The sequence below is a fragment of the Salvelinus namaycush genome, chromosome 14, assembly GCF_016432855.1.
Source record: "Salvelinus namaycush isolate Seneca chromosome 14, SaNama_1.0, whole genome shotgun sequence".
Classification (NCBI taxonomy): Eukaryota; Metazoa; Chordata; class Actinopteri; order Salmoniformes; family Salmonidae; genus Salvelinus; species Salvelinus namaycush.
The window spans coordinates 36,845,057-36,857,560 of record NC_052320.1 but is presented as its reverse complement, the minus strand read 5'-3'; the positions used below and the strand labels follow the sequence as shown (position 1 = coordinate 36,857,560).

Genomic DNA, 12,504 nt, shown 5'->3' with positions numbered 1-12,504 from the left:
CAAACACCAAATCGATCACTTGCAAATAATAGGCATTCCCAGGAGCCTGTGAGCCATTGATAGCGCTCGTAGTTGGAACTTTGAAAGTGGCGAACGAACCCGTTTCCCGCCTGTGACAGGCTTTGTAGCATCGGCGTCGGGCGACCTCTCCTTACAATGTCTAACTTTTCTTGAAAAGTTCGTCTTGAGAATGGCGTTATAATTATATCCTCGACCAAATCGATATCTTCTCCTCCTTCCGCCATTGTGGGTTGAAAAAACAGCTTAGTCGTACGCAAATTAATTCGTTTATCAAATTCAGTTTCCTAGTTCTGAGGATCTGCATAGACCTGCCCATAGGACCTGCTTCTCAATATTGGTAATCCAATCAAAAGACGTGCACGCACTACGCCTGCTAGCTGGCTCCTGTGTAACACTGGAGCCAGCCAGCAGGCGTACAATAGCCAACTCTAAAGCTGATTGGTTGACACTAAATTTTCATTTCCATTCACTTTAAGCTACAAGCGCCCGCACTGTTGATTCTGAAGGCCTGAGGGCAGATTTTAGACCCCTGGCAACACATGATGGCTGAATATGATTGGATAAAAGATCTAACATAAAGGCCAGCCCTCCAAATCTCAACCTGGGGCTGGAAGCAGTGCAACCAAGAGGAAAGCTATGAAATGAAGAGTATAATTCTTACTCTGGGGAATAATTTAATACATATTTGTGGGAAAATATATTTAAAAAAATATATATATTCTGATGATGTTTAGGCCAGCAGAGAAGGCCTTGCAGGCCCTGACGGCCCACCACTGTGTAAATGTGATATGTCAGTTTTACATTTTTAAGACCTGACATTTTTTTTCTTATTATTAAAACCTGTTTTTGCTTCGTCATTATGGAGTATTGTGTGTAGAGTGATGAAGAAAACACTGTATGAACACATAAGACATGGCAAAATGTTTATAATTACAGGAAATTTAAAACTGCACATTTTTCTCTTTGCCCCATGGCAAAATGTGTAGAATAGCATCAGATTAGCTATAGAACTGCACATTTTATAGCCTTGCTCGAACCTTGGGGGGGGGGCCTCGCAAAGCTGTGGTACGCCACTGACCCTAACCGTACCCTATTTTCTGAGAGTATATGTATCATACTGACAAGGCCAAACATTCAGAAAATACTGTTTTGAATGAGAAACCGAGATACAGGTATATTTCAGCACTGGACAGCTCCAAAAGAGCAGGTTTTAATGGATTATGCTGATTTATAGTGATTCATTTTATTTTTTCTTCTCTCTTCATTTTTGTTTCTCCCCATCCAGGCCTCCCCTTCTCCCTCTGTACTCCCATCCATCCTTGGCTACTGTGTTGTGGGACCCCCTGATGAGTGGGACCTGCCTCCATGAGCCCCGCGCCCCCTCCCCCTCTCTCTCAGGCTTCAGCACCCCCATCTCAGAGCCCCCCTTCCGCAGGTTGGATGCAGACACCCCCGCCTGCACCCCAGAAACCGACCTGACCCCCACCCAGTGTGTCCTCCGCAACGTGTTGTCCATCGACACCGGTGGGGCACCAGGGGTGCCAGGTGGGGTTGAGGGGTGCCCCCACACCTGTGGCAACAGCCCCACCCCTAGTGACGGGCCCCCGGCCCACTTTGACAACAGTGTGCTGAAGTTACACGAGCATGAGGCCTGCCAGTGTGGGGGCGGGGCAGAGGCGGGGCTTAGCTCGGAGGCTGGGGCCGTCCGTAGCCAATCAGACAGCATCCGGATGCAGCAAGGAGGTGGAGGGTTCCTGGAGGGGCTGTTTGGCTGCCTGAAACCCGTCTGGACCATGATCGGGAAAGCATACTCCCCCGAACACAAGCATAACCAGGAAGGTGTGTGGAGTGAGTATAACGGCCAGTTCTTTGTCACTTCAGCACAAGGTCTTCTGTGTTTAATAACGACTTTTGTATACTTTTAGGATACTGAATACCTTAACCAATACAGAAATAGATGGAGATGTCATGTAGGATACTGAGCCTATTGTCACTTGAAATGTTAGTCATTCACTGTGTAAAGATGTTGAGGTAAATCCGTAACCATGGTGATGCATTATATATCCAATAAAAAGGTTCAACTTCGAGATGCTGCTCTTCCTTGCTACTTTTCATGTTGGAGGGTATTCACTAAAATGGCTTACATTTCTCTCTCTTTTTATATCTCTCACTATGCCTTCCTGCCTTCCTGCCACCATCCCCTACTCTCCACCATAATGCGGCTGATGTTACCTTTGCACTAGCCTCATTCACAGTCTTATCTACGGTAGCGGATTCCCAGCTGGTTAGCGAGACAACAAGAACAGCTGCCTCTACAGCAGCAGGTCCCTTGAGACCACAAAACTTCAGTGGACCTCATGCAGAATTAATCTGCTTGTCTCTCTTATTCCGCCTACTGGCGTCTGTCTTCTCACAGTGACCAAACTCTCAGTTATTTATCTATCTACTGCACTCTTATGACAGATTATGGGAGATGAGAGATTAGCTTTGGGGAGATGTGCAGCTGTTTGCCTCTACATGTCTCTCCAACTGCCACCTTACTGTACACTGCACATATTGATCCAATCGTGAGCTATGATGCCATAACTGGGAAAACACCTACTAATGTGTCGATATTAAGTACTTTTTCCACAGGAAAGTCATATATATGTAGATGTCTTTCCCTTGTGGACCATTAAAATGCAACAGAGGATGTCGTTTAGATGATACATCTCAGCTGGTTTGCTTAGAGCCGTCTACCACCCACGGCCTGTCACTTACTGCTTCCTTGTGTTGATGTTGCATTCTTAGAATCCTGGGAGGTTCCATTTGAAGAGATCTCAGACCTGCAATGGGTTGGCAGCGGGGCCCAGGGGGCGGTCTTCTTGGGGAAGTTCCACGGCGAGGAGGTGGCTGTCAAAAAAGTCCGGGACATCAAGGAGACGGAGATCAAGCACCTACGCAAACTCAAGCACCCCAACATCATCACCTTCAAGTGAGAAAAACTCCCTGACCCTGAACCCAAGAGAACATAGATGTAGAGATGTATAGGACTATAGTAGTAGAATGTATAAACATATACCCAACTGTTGGTCATCATGACATCATCAGACATTGACTATTATTCTCCTCTTTATCCTTCTCCCTTCCTCCCTCCATTCCTTCTTCCCTCCCTCTCTGTCCCCCAGGGGTATCTGCACCCAGGCTCCCTGCTACTGTATCCTGATGGAGTACTGTGCCCAGGGCCAGCTGTACGAGGTGCTGAGAGCAGGCAGGAAGATCACCCCCTCCCTGCTCATTGACTGGGCCATGGGCATCGCCGGGGGCATGAACTACCTGCACCTCCACAAGATCATCCACAGAGACCTCAAGTCCCCCAAGTGAGTCCATCTGCTCGATATTATCAAAGCCATCCGCCTATATCAGGTGTGGGCAATCATTTTGGCTCGAGGGCCACATCGCAATTTCCAAATTCAGCGGAGGGCCTCACATATTTTTTTTATGACTGATTTGTTAGTCAAAACCAAGTCCGTTCAAGAGTGTCCCGGAGTGTTTTTTAACCAAAAACATAATTCCACCCGCGGGCTGGATTGAATGGCCTCGCGGACCAAATCCGGTCGGCGGGAGGTATGTCGTCCACCCCTGGCTTATAGAGACTAGAAGTCTCCAAAGTGAATCAATGAGCTCTTTCTAAAAAATGTTTTAGCTATTTCTGGCTTAAGAACATCAACAATAATAGTGGTTTTCTTTCTATCCTTGGCAGTATGCTGATTACCCATGATGACCTAGTGAAGATCTCTGACTTCGGCACCTCCAAGGAGCTCATTGATAAGAGCATGAAGATGTCCTTCGCTGGTACGGTGGCCTGGATGGCCCCAGAGGTCATTCGGAATGAACCCGTATCAGAGAAGGTGGACATCTGGTAAGTGAAGGATTCCAACTTCTTGGCCATAGAAAAGATGACCAATGCAATCCCATCTCAGTGATCACTAATATAAGGAGTGTTGTGAACTGCAGGTCGTTTGGGGTGGTGCTGTGGGAGATGCTGACCGGGGAGGTCCCCTATAAGGATGTGGACTCCTCTGCCATCATCTGGGGGGTGGGCAACAACAGCCTGAACCTCCCTATCCCCGAGAGCTGCCCAGACGGCTTCAAAATCCTCCTGAGGCAGTGCTGGTGAGTGGAGATGGAGGGAGGGAGGGAAGGAAAGAGAGGGATGGTGGAAAAGAGGATAGAGAGGTGAGAGGCGGCAGTGGAAATAGATAGCGGGAACTTCTGTCCTTTTAAACCTTTCCCAGATAGACTTGGCCCACGTAGAACCATATTGATTATACAGTAGATATACCAAAGTTGTCTCTGACTGAAAATATCTCCTTGGCTTTGCAGGAACTGTAAACCCAGAAATAGACCCTCTTTCCGTCAGATCCTCCTCCATCTGGATATAGCCTCAGCTGATGTACTCTGCACCCCACAGGAGACATACTTCAAGTCTCAGGTAGCCTACTCTACACTATATCTCACACAACCTGATGAACTTATACACAAGCAAACACATTCCCAAGTGACACATATGAGTGCACAAATATCTGCATGCACGTGTACACTCGCACATATACCCAGTGTCTAAGTGTGTGTGTGTGTGTGTGTGTGTTGCGCAGGCTGAGTGGCGGGAGGAGGTGAAGCAGCACTTTGAGAAGATTAAGTCTGAGGGGACCTGTCTGCACCGACTGGACGAGGAACTGATCAACCGACGCAGAGAGGAGCTCAGGTCTGTACCACGACACTCTGACAGGCAGAGTTACTCTTCTCTTTTAGATGCTGGAAGTGATGCTATGCCAGGATAGTTTAAGAGAAAAACCACCACCCACTGGGCCCAGACTCAATTCGTTGAAATGACATGGCCACATCATTGATTCAACCAGTGTGTGCCCAGTGGGCGGTGCCTTGTTATGAGCTGTGAAACCATAGTACAGTAATCGCATGGTCATGTCGACAGGCAGTTTCACTAACATCAAATGTCTACAGTTCCTTTTTATCCAATGCCCTTCCTTTATCTATCGTTGGAGATAGAAAAAAGAAAGAGATAGAAAATAATAGTCTCGGGGCACATTTCTTGCATCCTTTCATGCGGAGCATGATGTCATTTGTGCGCTCTTTTCCATTCAGGCACGCTCTGGACATCCGGGAGCACTATGAGAGGAAGCTGGAGAGGACCAACAACCTCTACGTGGAGCTCAACGCTGTCATGCTGCAGCTGGAGCTCAAAGAGAAAGAGCTGCAGAAGTAGGTGGCTCCCTCAATCAAAGCACTTCGATGCTTATTTAGTTGTTTAGCTTGTTCTCGGGAACATTTGCATAAAGAAAAGTCAAATTTATCACATGAATCATGTCAGTTATTATGGCATATAGACATACTGAACATGCAGTGTTTGAAAATGAGTTGATAAATAGTCTCGGGTATTTCGGGTTATAGAGGATACAAGTCATAGAAATAGAATATGTAGAACAGACTAGTTTCTCGATTTCTTACGCGATCAACATGAATGGTATTGATGTGTTCCTAGGAGAGAGCAGTCTTTAGATAAGAAGTACCCAGGACTGTTCAAGCACCACAGCTCCAGACAGACTAGCTCCTCCAACTCCATGGACAAACTCATCAAGAAGAGAAACGTCCCACAGAAACTGCCCTCTGGAAAGAGGTGAGAGTTCATTCCGAGAGCCAAAAGCATAGGAGACAAGAGTAGTTCTTATGTGAACCCTATAAGGAGGTGGATCATGCAAAACTAAATACTCGGTTGAAACCATTATAAATAGCTGAAGATTTGTTATCCAATTATTTCACATCTGACCATCACTTCCTATTCTATTCTGTTCTCATAGGCCAGACATCCTCAAGTCAGAGGTGATCATTCCCAAGATGGATTCCTCCGTGATGCAGGTCACTATCCCCTCCTGCTCCAACAGGGGCTCCACGTCTCCCAGCCGCTCGCGTAGGGTCAAGACCCGCCACCGCAAGCCTGGCAAGGGCAGCAGCGGGGACCTTGCCGGCCTGAAGGCCACTCAACCCTCTCCCGACGGGGACAACCCTGCCCAGGCCAACAGCTCCAGCACGGGCCCCTCCAAGCAGCTCCAGGACCCCAGCGTGGCCCTGCGGGCCCTGGGCCACGAGCAGCAGCAGAGGCAGCTGTCCTCCTCCAGCCCTAACCTCATCTGCACCACATTGGCGGCTGAGGGTCAAGGGAAAGGAGAACCCACCGTTGGGGGGCTTGAGAGGGGCGGCAGCCTGAGCGCCTCCGCGGGCTTGGGGGGGTCCGAGGGGGGCGCGGGGGGTCTGGATGACCTCACAGAGACCACCCCACGCAGCGACACGCCCAGCGAGGACGCGGCCTCGTTCCCCTTCTCTAGCAGCCCAGACTCGCCATGTGGAAGGGGGGCGGCCGCCGGGAGGGGGTCTGTGCTGGGCGCCCCACGCCTTCCCCACGATGGGGACGATAAGGAAGAGGGAGTAAGTGGTGTGCGGTTACCCCGGGGGGCATCAGGGCATCTCACCCCCTCAGCTATCCTGTACAGGGCGGCCATCGCACGCAAACAGGTACAGTCCCAATGGAAGCTAGTTATGTTCAGTATGTACTCTCTCCTTTCATCTCTGTGAATCTGTTAGCTAACCCATTCTGTTTTCCCTGCTGTGTCCACAGAGGCGTGGCGTGTCTTCAGAGGAGGAGGAGGGGGAGGTTGACAGCGAGGTGGAGTTGCCACGGAGACGGTGAGCAGTGTTGGGGAAGCTACTTGGAAAATATAGTTTACCAAGCTACCGATTACTTCACACTTGAAGAAGTTAAGCTACCCTAAAGAAACATGTAGTTTACTTAACTAAAGTTACTTTGTAAAAGTAGTTCCCTACATTCAAATTACGTCATGATACATTTTCATGTCTAAATCTGAAACGTCATAGACTACAAGTTGCAAGAACAGATCACTCTGGAGTCAGACGTTAACAGAATGTGTCATTTAGCCTATTAAACACAACTGTGATTCAAGTGAGAATTAGGCAGGTCTGATGCCGAAAAAGACAGAAAATTCTTGCCTACCCATATTTTATTTTAGCAAAAAAGGTAGTGTGTAATTCCAGTAGTTAGCTACACTGCTACATGTCAAAAGTAATGAAAGCACTATCAAGATTAGAATTTAGTTCAACTACCACCAAGCTACTGCAAAATGTAGTTAAATCACTAGTTGAATTATATGTAGTTCACTACTCCCCAACACTGAAGGTGAGTACAGCATGTTGCTGTACTCCAGTGCCCAAAAAACAGATAAAAATGTCTTCTTTTCTCATCTTTGATATCTCCACTAAATGGTAATGTGATATGATTTTAGGAGTCAGTGTTTGGTACCGTTATACAAATAACATTTGTAAAATATTACTATTCTAATCAGAGATTTTGTGTAGCAAGTATAAGTGGTTATTCAATGAATATTCAATATGACTATTCAGTATGACTATTCAATATGACTATTCAATATCACTGTTCAATATGACTATTCAGTATGATTGTTCAGTATGACTGTTCAATATGAGTGTTCAGTATGACTGTTCAGTATGACTATCCAGTATGACTATTCAATATGACTATCCAATATGACTGTTCAATATGACTGTTCAATATGACTATTCAATATGACTGTCCAGTATGACTGTTCAGTATGACTGTTCAATATGACTGTTCAGTATGACTGTTCAATATGAGTGTTCAGTATGACTGTTCAATATGACTATCCAATATGACTGTTCAATATGACTGTTCAATATGACTATTCAATATGACTGTCCAGTATGACTGTTCAATATGACTATTCATTATGACTATTCATTATGACTGTTCAGTATGAGTGTTCAGTATGAGTGTTCAGTATGACTGTTCAGTATGACTGTTCTATATGACTATCCAATATGACTATTCATTGTGACTGTTCAGTATGACTGTTCAGTATGAGTGTTCAGTATGACTGTTCAATATGACTATTCAATATGACTATTCAGTATGACTGTTGAATATGACTGTTCAATATGACTATTCAATATGACTGTCCAATATGACTATTCAGTATGACTGTTCAATATGACTGTTCAATAAGACTATTCAATATGACTGTCAAATATTACTATTTGATATGACTGTTCAGTATGATTGTTCAGTATGACTGTTCAGTATGACTATCCAATATGACTGTTCAATATGACTGATCAGTATGACTGTTCAGTATGACTGTTCAATATGACTGTTCAGTATGACTGTTCAATATGACTGTTCAATATGACTTTTCAATATGACTGTTCAGTATGACTGTTCAATATGACTGTTCAGTATGATTTTTCAATATGACTGTTCAGTATGACTATTCAATATGACTATTCAATATGACTATTTAATATGACTGTTCAGTATGACTATTCAGTATGACTGTTCAGTATGACTTTTCAATATGACTGTTCAGTATGACTATTCAATATGACTGTTCAGTATGACTGCTCAATATGACTGTTCAATATTACTATTCAATATGACTATTCAATATGACTATTCAATATTACTATTTAATATGACTGTTCAATATGACTGTTCAATATGACTGTTCAATATTACTATTCAATATGACTATTCAATATTACTATTTAATATGACTGTTCAATATTACTATTCAATATGACTATTCAATATGACTATTCAATATTACTATTTAATATGACTGTTCAATATGACTGTTCAATATGACTGTTCAATATTACTATTCAATATTACTATTCAGTATGACTATTCAATATTACTATTCAATATGACTGTTCAGTATGACTTTTCAATATGACTATTCAACATGACTGTTAAATATGAATGTTCAATATGACTATTCAATATGACTATTCAACATGACTGTTAAATATGAATATTCAATAAGAATGTTCAGTATGAATGTTCAGTATGACTATTCAATATTACTATTCAATATGACTATTTAATATGACTGTTCAGTATGACTATTCAGTATGACTGTTCAGTATGACTTTTCAATATGACTGTTCAGTATGACTGTTCAGTACGACTATTCAATATGACTGTTCAGTATGACTGCTCAATATGACTGTTCAATATTACTATTCAATATGACTATTCAATATGACTATTCAATATTACTATTTAATATGACTGTTCAATATGACTGTTCAATATGACTGTTCAATATTACTATTCAATATGACTATTCAATATGACTATTCAATATTACTATTTAATATGACTGTTCAATATGACTATTCAATATGACTATTCAATATGACTATTCAATATTACTATTTAATATGACTGTTCAATATGACTGTTCAATATGACTGTTCAATATTACTATTCAATATGACTATTCAATATTACTATTCAATATGACTGTTCAGTATGACTTTTCAATATGACTATTCAACATGACTGTTAAATATGAATGTTCAATATGACTATTCAATATGACTATTCAACATGACTGTTAAATATGAATATTCAATAAGAATGTTCAGTATGAATGTTCAGTATGACTATTCAATATTACTATTCAATATGACTTTAAAATGTGTCTATTAAATATGACTATTCAATATTAATCAAATTAATTAATCAAAACTGAAACGAAACTGGAATCCTCTCTTCTTTTATCTCCCTCTTCTCCCTCGTTCATCCTCCCCAGACGTCCGACCAGCATCACCAAGTGCCAGTTGGTGTCTACCTTCAGCTCGGAGAACCTCTCTGTGTCGGATGGCGAAGAGGGCCACACCACCGACCACTCCCACAGCGGCACGCCGGACGTCGTCAGCACCAACACGGACGACCGTCTGGGCGACCGCAGCGATGACCTCCTGTCGCAGGGGTCAGAGATCCCAGCAGACAACACTGACCCGGTGCAGGCCTCTGGCGGGCTGTCTGAGAGGGAGGGAGCCCTGGGCCAGGTCAAAGCCCTGCTGGACGCTTTACAGAATCCTAATGAAGTAACACAATTCTCTCTCTCTGATACTGGATATACAGTGCATTCGGAAAGTATTCAGACCCCTTGACTTTTTTGAATATTTTACAAACGTATTAAATAGAAATAACTGAAATATCACATTCACATAAGTATTCAGACCCTTTGCTCTGTACTTTGTTGAGTATTTGGGGAGTTTCTCCCATTCTTCTCTGCAGATCCTCTCAAGATCTGTCAGGTTGGATGGGTGAGCGTCGCTGCACAGCTATTATCAGGTCTCACCTGAGATATTCCAGAGAAGTCCGGGCTCTGGCTGGGCCACTCAAGGACATTCAGAGACTTTGTCCCAAAGCCACTCCTGCATTGTCTTGGCTGTGTGCTTAGGGTCATTGTCCTGTTGGAAGGTGTACCTTCACCCCAGTCTGAGGTCCTGAGCGCTCTGGAGCAGGTTTAGGGATGGTGCCACGTTTCCTCCAAACGTGACGCTTGGCATTTAGGCCAAAAAGTTCAATCTTGGTTTCATCAGACCAGTGAATCTTGTTTCTCATGGTCTGAGAGTCTTTAGGTGCCTTTTGGCAAACTCCAAGCGGGCAGTCATGTGCCTTTTACTGAGGAGTGGCTTCCATCTGGCAACTCTACCATAAAGGCCTGATTGATGGTTGTCCTTCTGGAAGGTTCTCCTATCTCCACAGAGGAACTCTGGAGCTCTGTCAGAGTGACCATTGGGTTCTTGGTCACCTCCCTGACCAAGGCCCTTCTCCCCCGATTGCTCAGTTTGGCCGGGCGGCCAGCTCTAAGAATCTTTGGTGGTTCCAAACTTCTTCCATTTAAGAATGATGGAGGCCACTGTGCTCTTGGGGACCTTCAATGCTGCAGAAATGTTTTGGTACCCTTCCCCAGATCTGTGCCTCGACACAATCCTGTCTCAGAGCTCTATGGACAATTCCTTCGACCTCATGGCTTGGTTTTTGCTCTGACATGCACTGTCAAATGTGGGACATTATATAGACAGGTGTGTGACTTTCCAAATCATGTCCAATCAAATTAATTTACCACAGGTAGATGAGGATTTATTTTTTTATTAATCCATTTTAGAATAAGGCTGTAACGTAACAAAATGTGGAAAAGGTCACGGGGTCTGAATACTTTCCGAAGGCACTGTATACCTTGTGTTATTTTTAATTACAGCGAAGAAAAATATAAACGCAACATGCAACAATTTGTTACAGTTTATATGAGGAAATCTGTCAATTTAAATAAATTCATTAGGCACTAATCTATCGATTTCACATGACCGGGAATAGAGATATACATCTGTTGGTCACATATACCTTAAAAGAAACAGGCCTCAGGATCTCATCACGGTATTTCTGTGCATTCAAATTGTCATCGATAAAATGCAATTATGTTCGTTGTCCATAGCTTATGCCTTACACCATAACCCCACTGCCACCATGGGGCACTCTGTTCACAATGTTGACATCAGCAAACTACTCGCCCACATGACGCCAGACACGTGGTCTGTAGTTGGCAAAGGAGAAATGCTCACTAACAGGGATGTAAACAAATTTCTGACCATAATTAGAGAGGAATATGCTTTTTGTGCACATGGGAAATGATCTGGGTATCTGTTATTTCAGCTCATGAAACATGGGACCAACACTTTACATGTTGCATTCATATTTTTGGTCGGTGTAGTTTACCTGTTTCCCACCACTAGTTTCTAATCGACACTACTTCCATGGACTAGAACCATTAACACCTCCCATAACTCTGAGGGTTCCGTTGTTTATCTTCTACCTCTAGCATAATGTTTCTCTTCTCTCTCTACCTCAGAGTCGGGCCCTGTGCGACGACTCGGACTGCGACAGCGCTGAGCTCGACCAGTCAGGAAGTGGGGAGCTCAGTCGTCCACCCAGCGCTGGGGCCTGGCCACCTCCATCAGGGTACCCCTCTGGGCCCCAACAAGGGTCTCCTCAGGGGCCCCAGACAGGGCCTCCATAGAGCCAACACACTGGACACTATAGAACTACAGCTACCTTACAGTAAACAACCATCACAGAGCCTACCTACGCCAGTATCTAAAGCAGGACTTCACTGAATGTGATGAGTGGTCACATCAACTGAGCTCAGGCTATGACAAGTTAACTACCAGTGTCTCGTGCAGCAATATGGGTTTGTTAGTTATATCTTCATAAGATAACACAGATGATTTGTTATAAACTGACAGCAGTTGTTAGGACAGCTTGTGATATGACTTGTTTAGATTTCATTTTATAGAGTTTAGATCAAGTGTTAATACAGGTACCTTTAGACACGGCTCCAGTTCAGCAAAAAAAAACTTGCACACTGATAAACAGACATGCAGCGCACACACTGTCCCCTTGCCAACTGGTACTTTACCATCACAGCTCTTGGAGGAGCCTAATGTCCAATTCACTCATTTCTCCCATGCAAATGAATAATGTAGATATTCACATATCACATTACAAAAATAATATAT

The 12,504-nt window shown here is 43.8% G+C and overlaps 1 protein-coding gene across 1 annotated transcript; it reads left to right on the top strand.

Annotated features, from left to right (window-relative positions):
* The first annotated feature begins 1,367 nt into the window (after positions 1–1,367).
* map3k12 (mitogen-activated protein kinase kinase kinase 12) lies at positions 1,368–12,005 on the top strand. Its single transcript, XM_039007479.1, has 15 exons — positions 1,368–1,860; positions 2,812–2,995; positions 3,189–3,380; positions 3,764–3,922; positions 4,018–4,176; positions 4,387–4,495; positions 4,659–4,768; positions 5,167–5,283; positions 5,564–5,698; positions 5,880–6,054; positions 6,092–6,141; positions 6,282–6,591; positions 6,695–6,762; positions 9,729–10,026; positions 11,838–12,005. Exons 1-15 carry the CDS (start codon positions 1,368–1,370, stop codon positions 12,003–12,005), a joined length of 2,727 nt encoding a protein of 908 aa, XP_038863407.1.
* The last annotated feature ends 499 nt before the right edge of the window (positions 12,006–12,504 follow it).

Coding starts and splice junctions, on each gene's coding strand:
- map3k12 (XM_039007479.1), top strand. CDS start 1,368: ATGAGTGGGACCTGCCTCCATGAGCCCCGCGCCCCCTCCCCCTCTCTC. Junction 6,055..6,091: donor GGGACCTTGCCGGCCTGAAG/GCCACTCAACCC, acceptor ACAACCCTGCCC/AGGCCAACAGCTCCAGCACG. Junction 6,592..6,694: donor CGGCCATCGCACGCAAACAG/GTACAGTCCCAA, acceptor CTGTGTCCACAG/AGGCGTGGCGTGTCTTCAGA.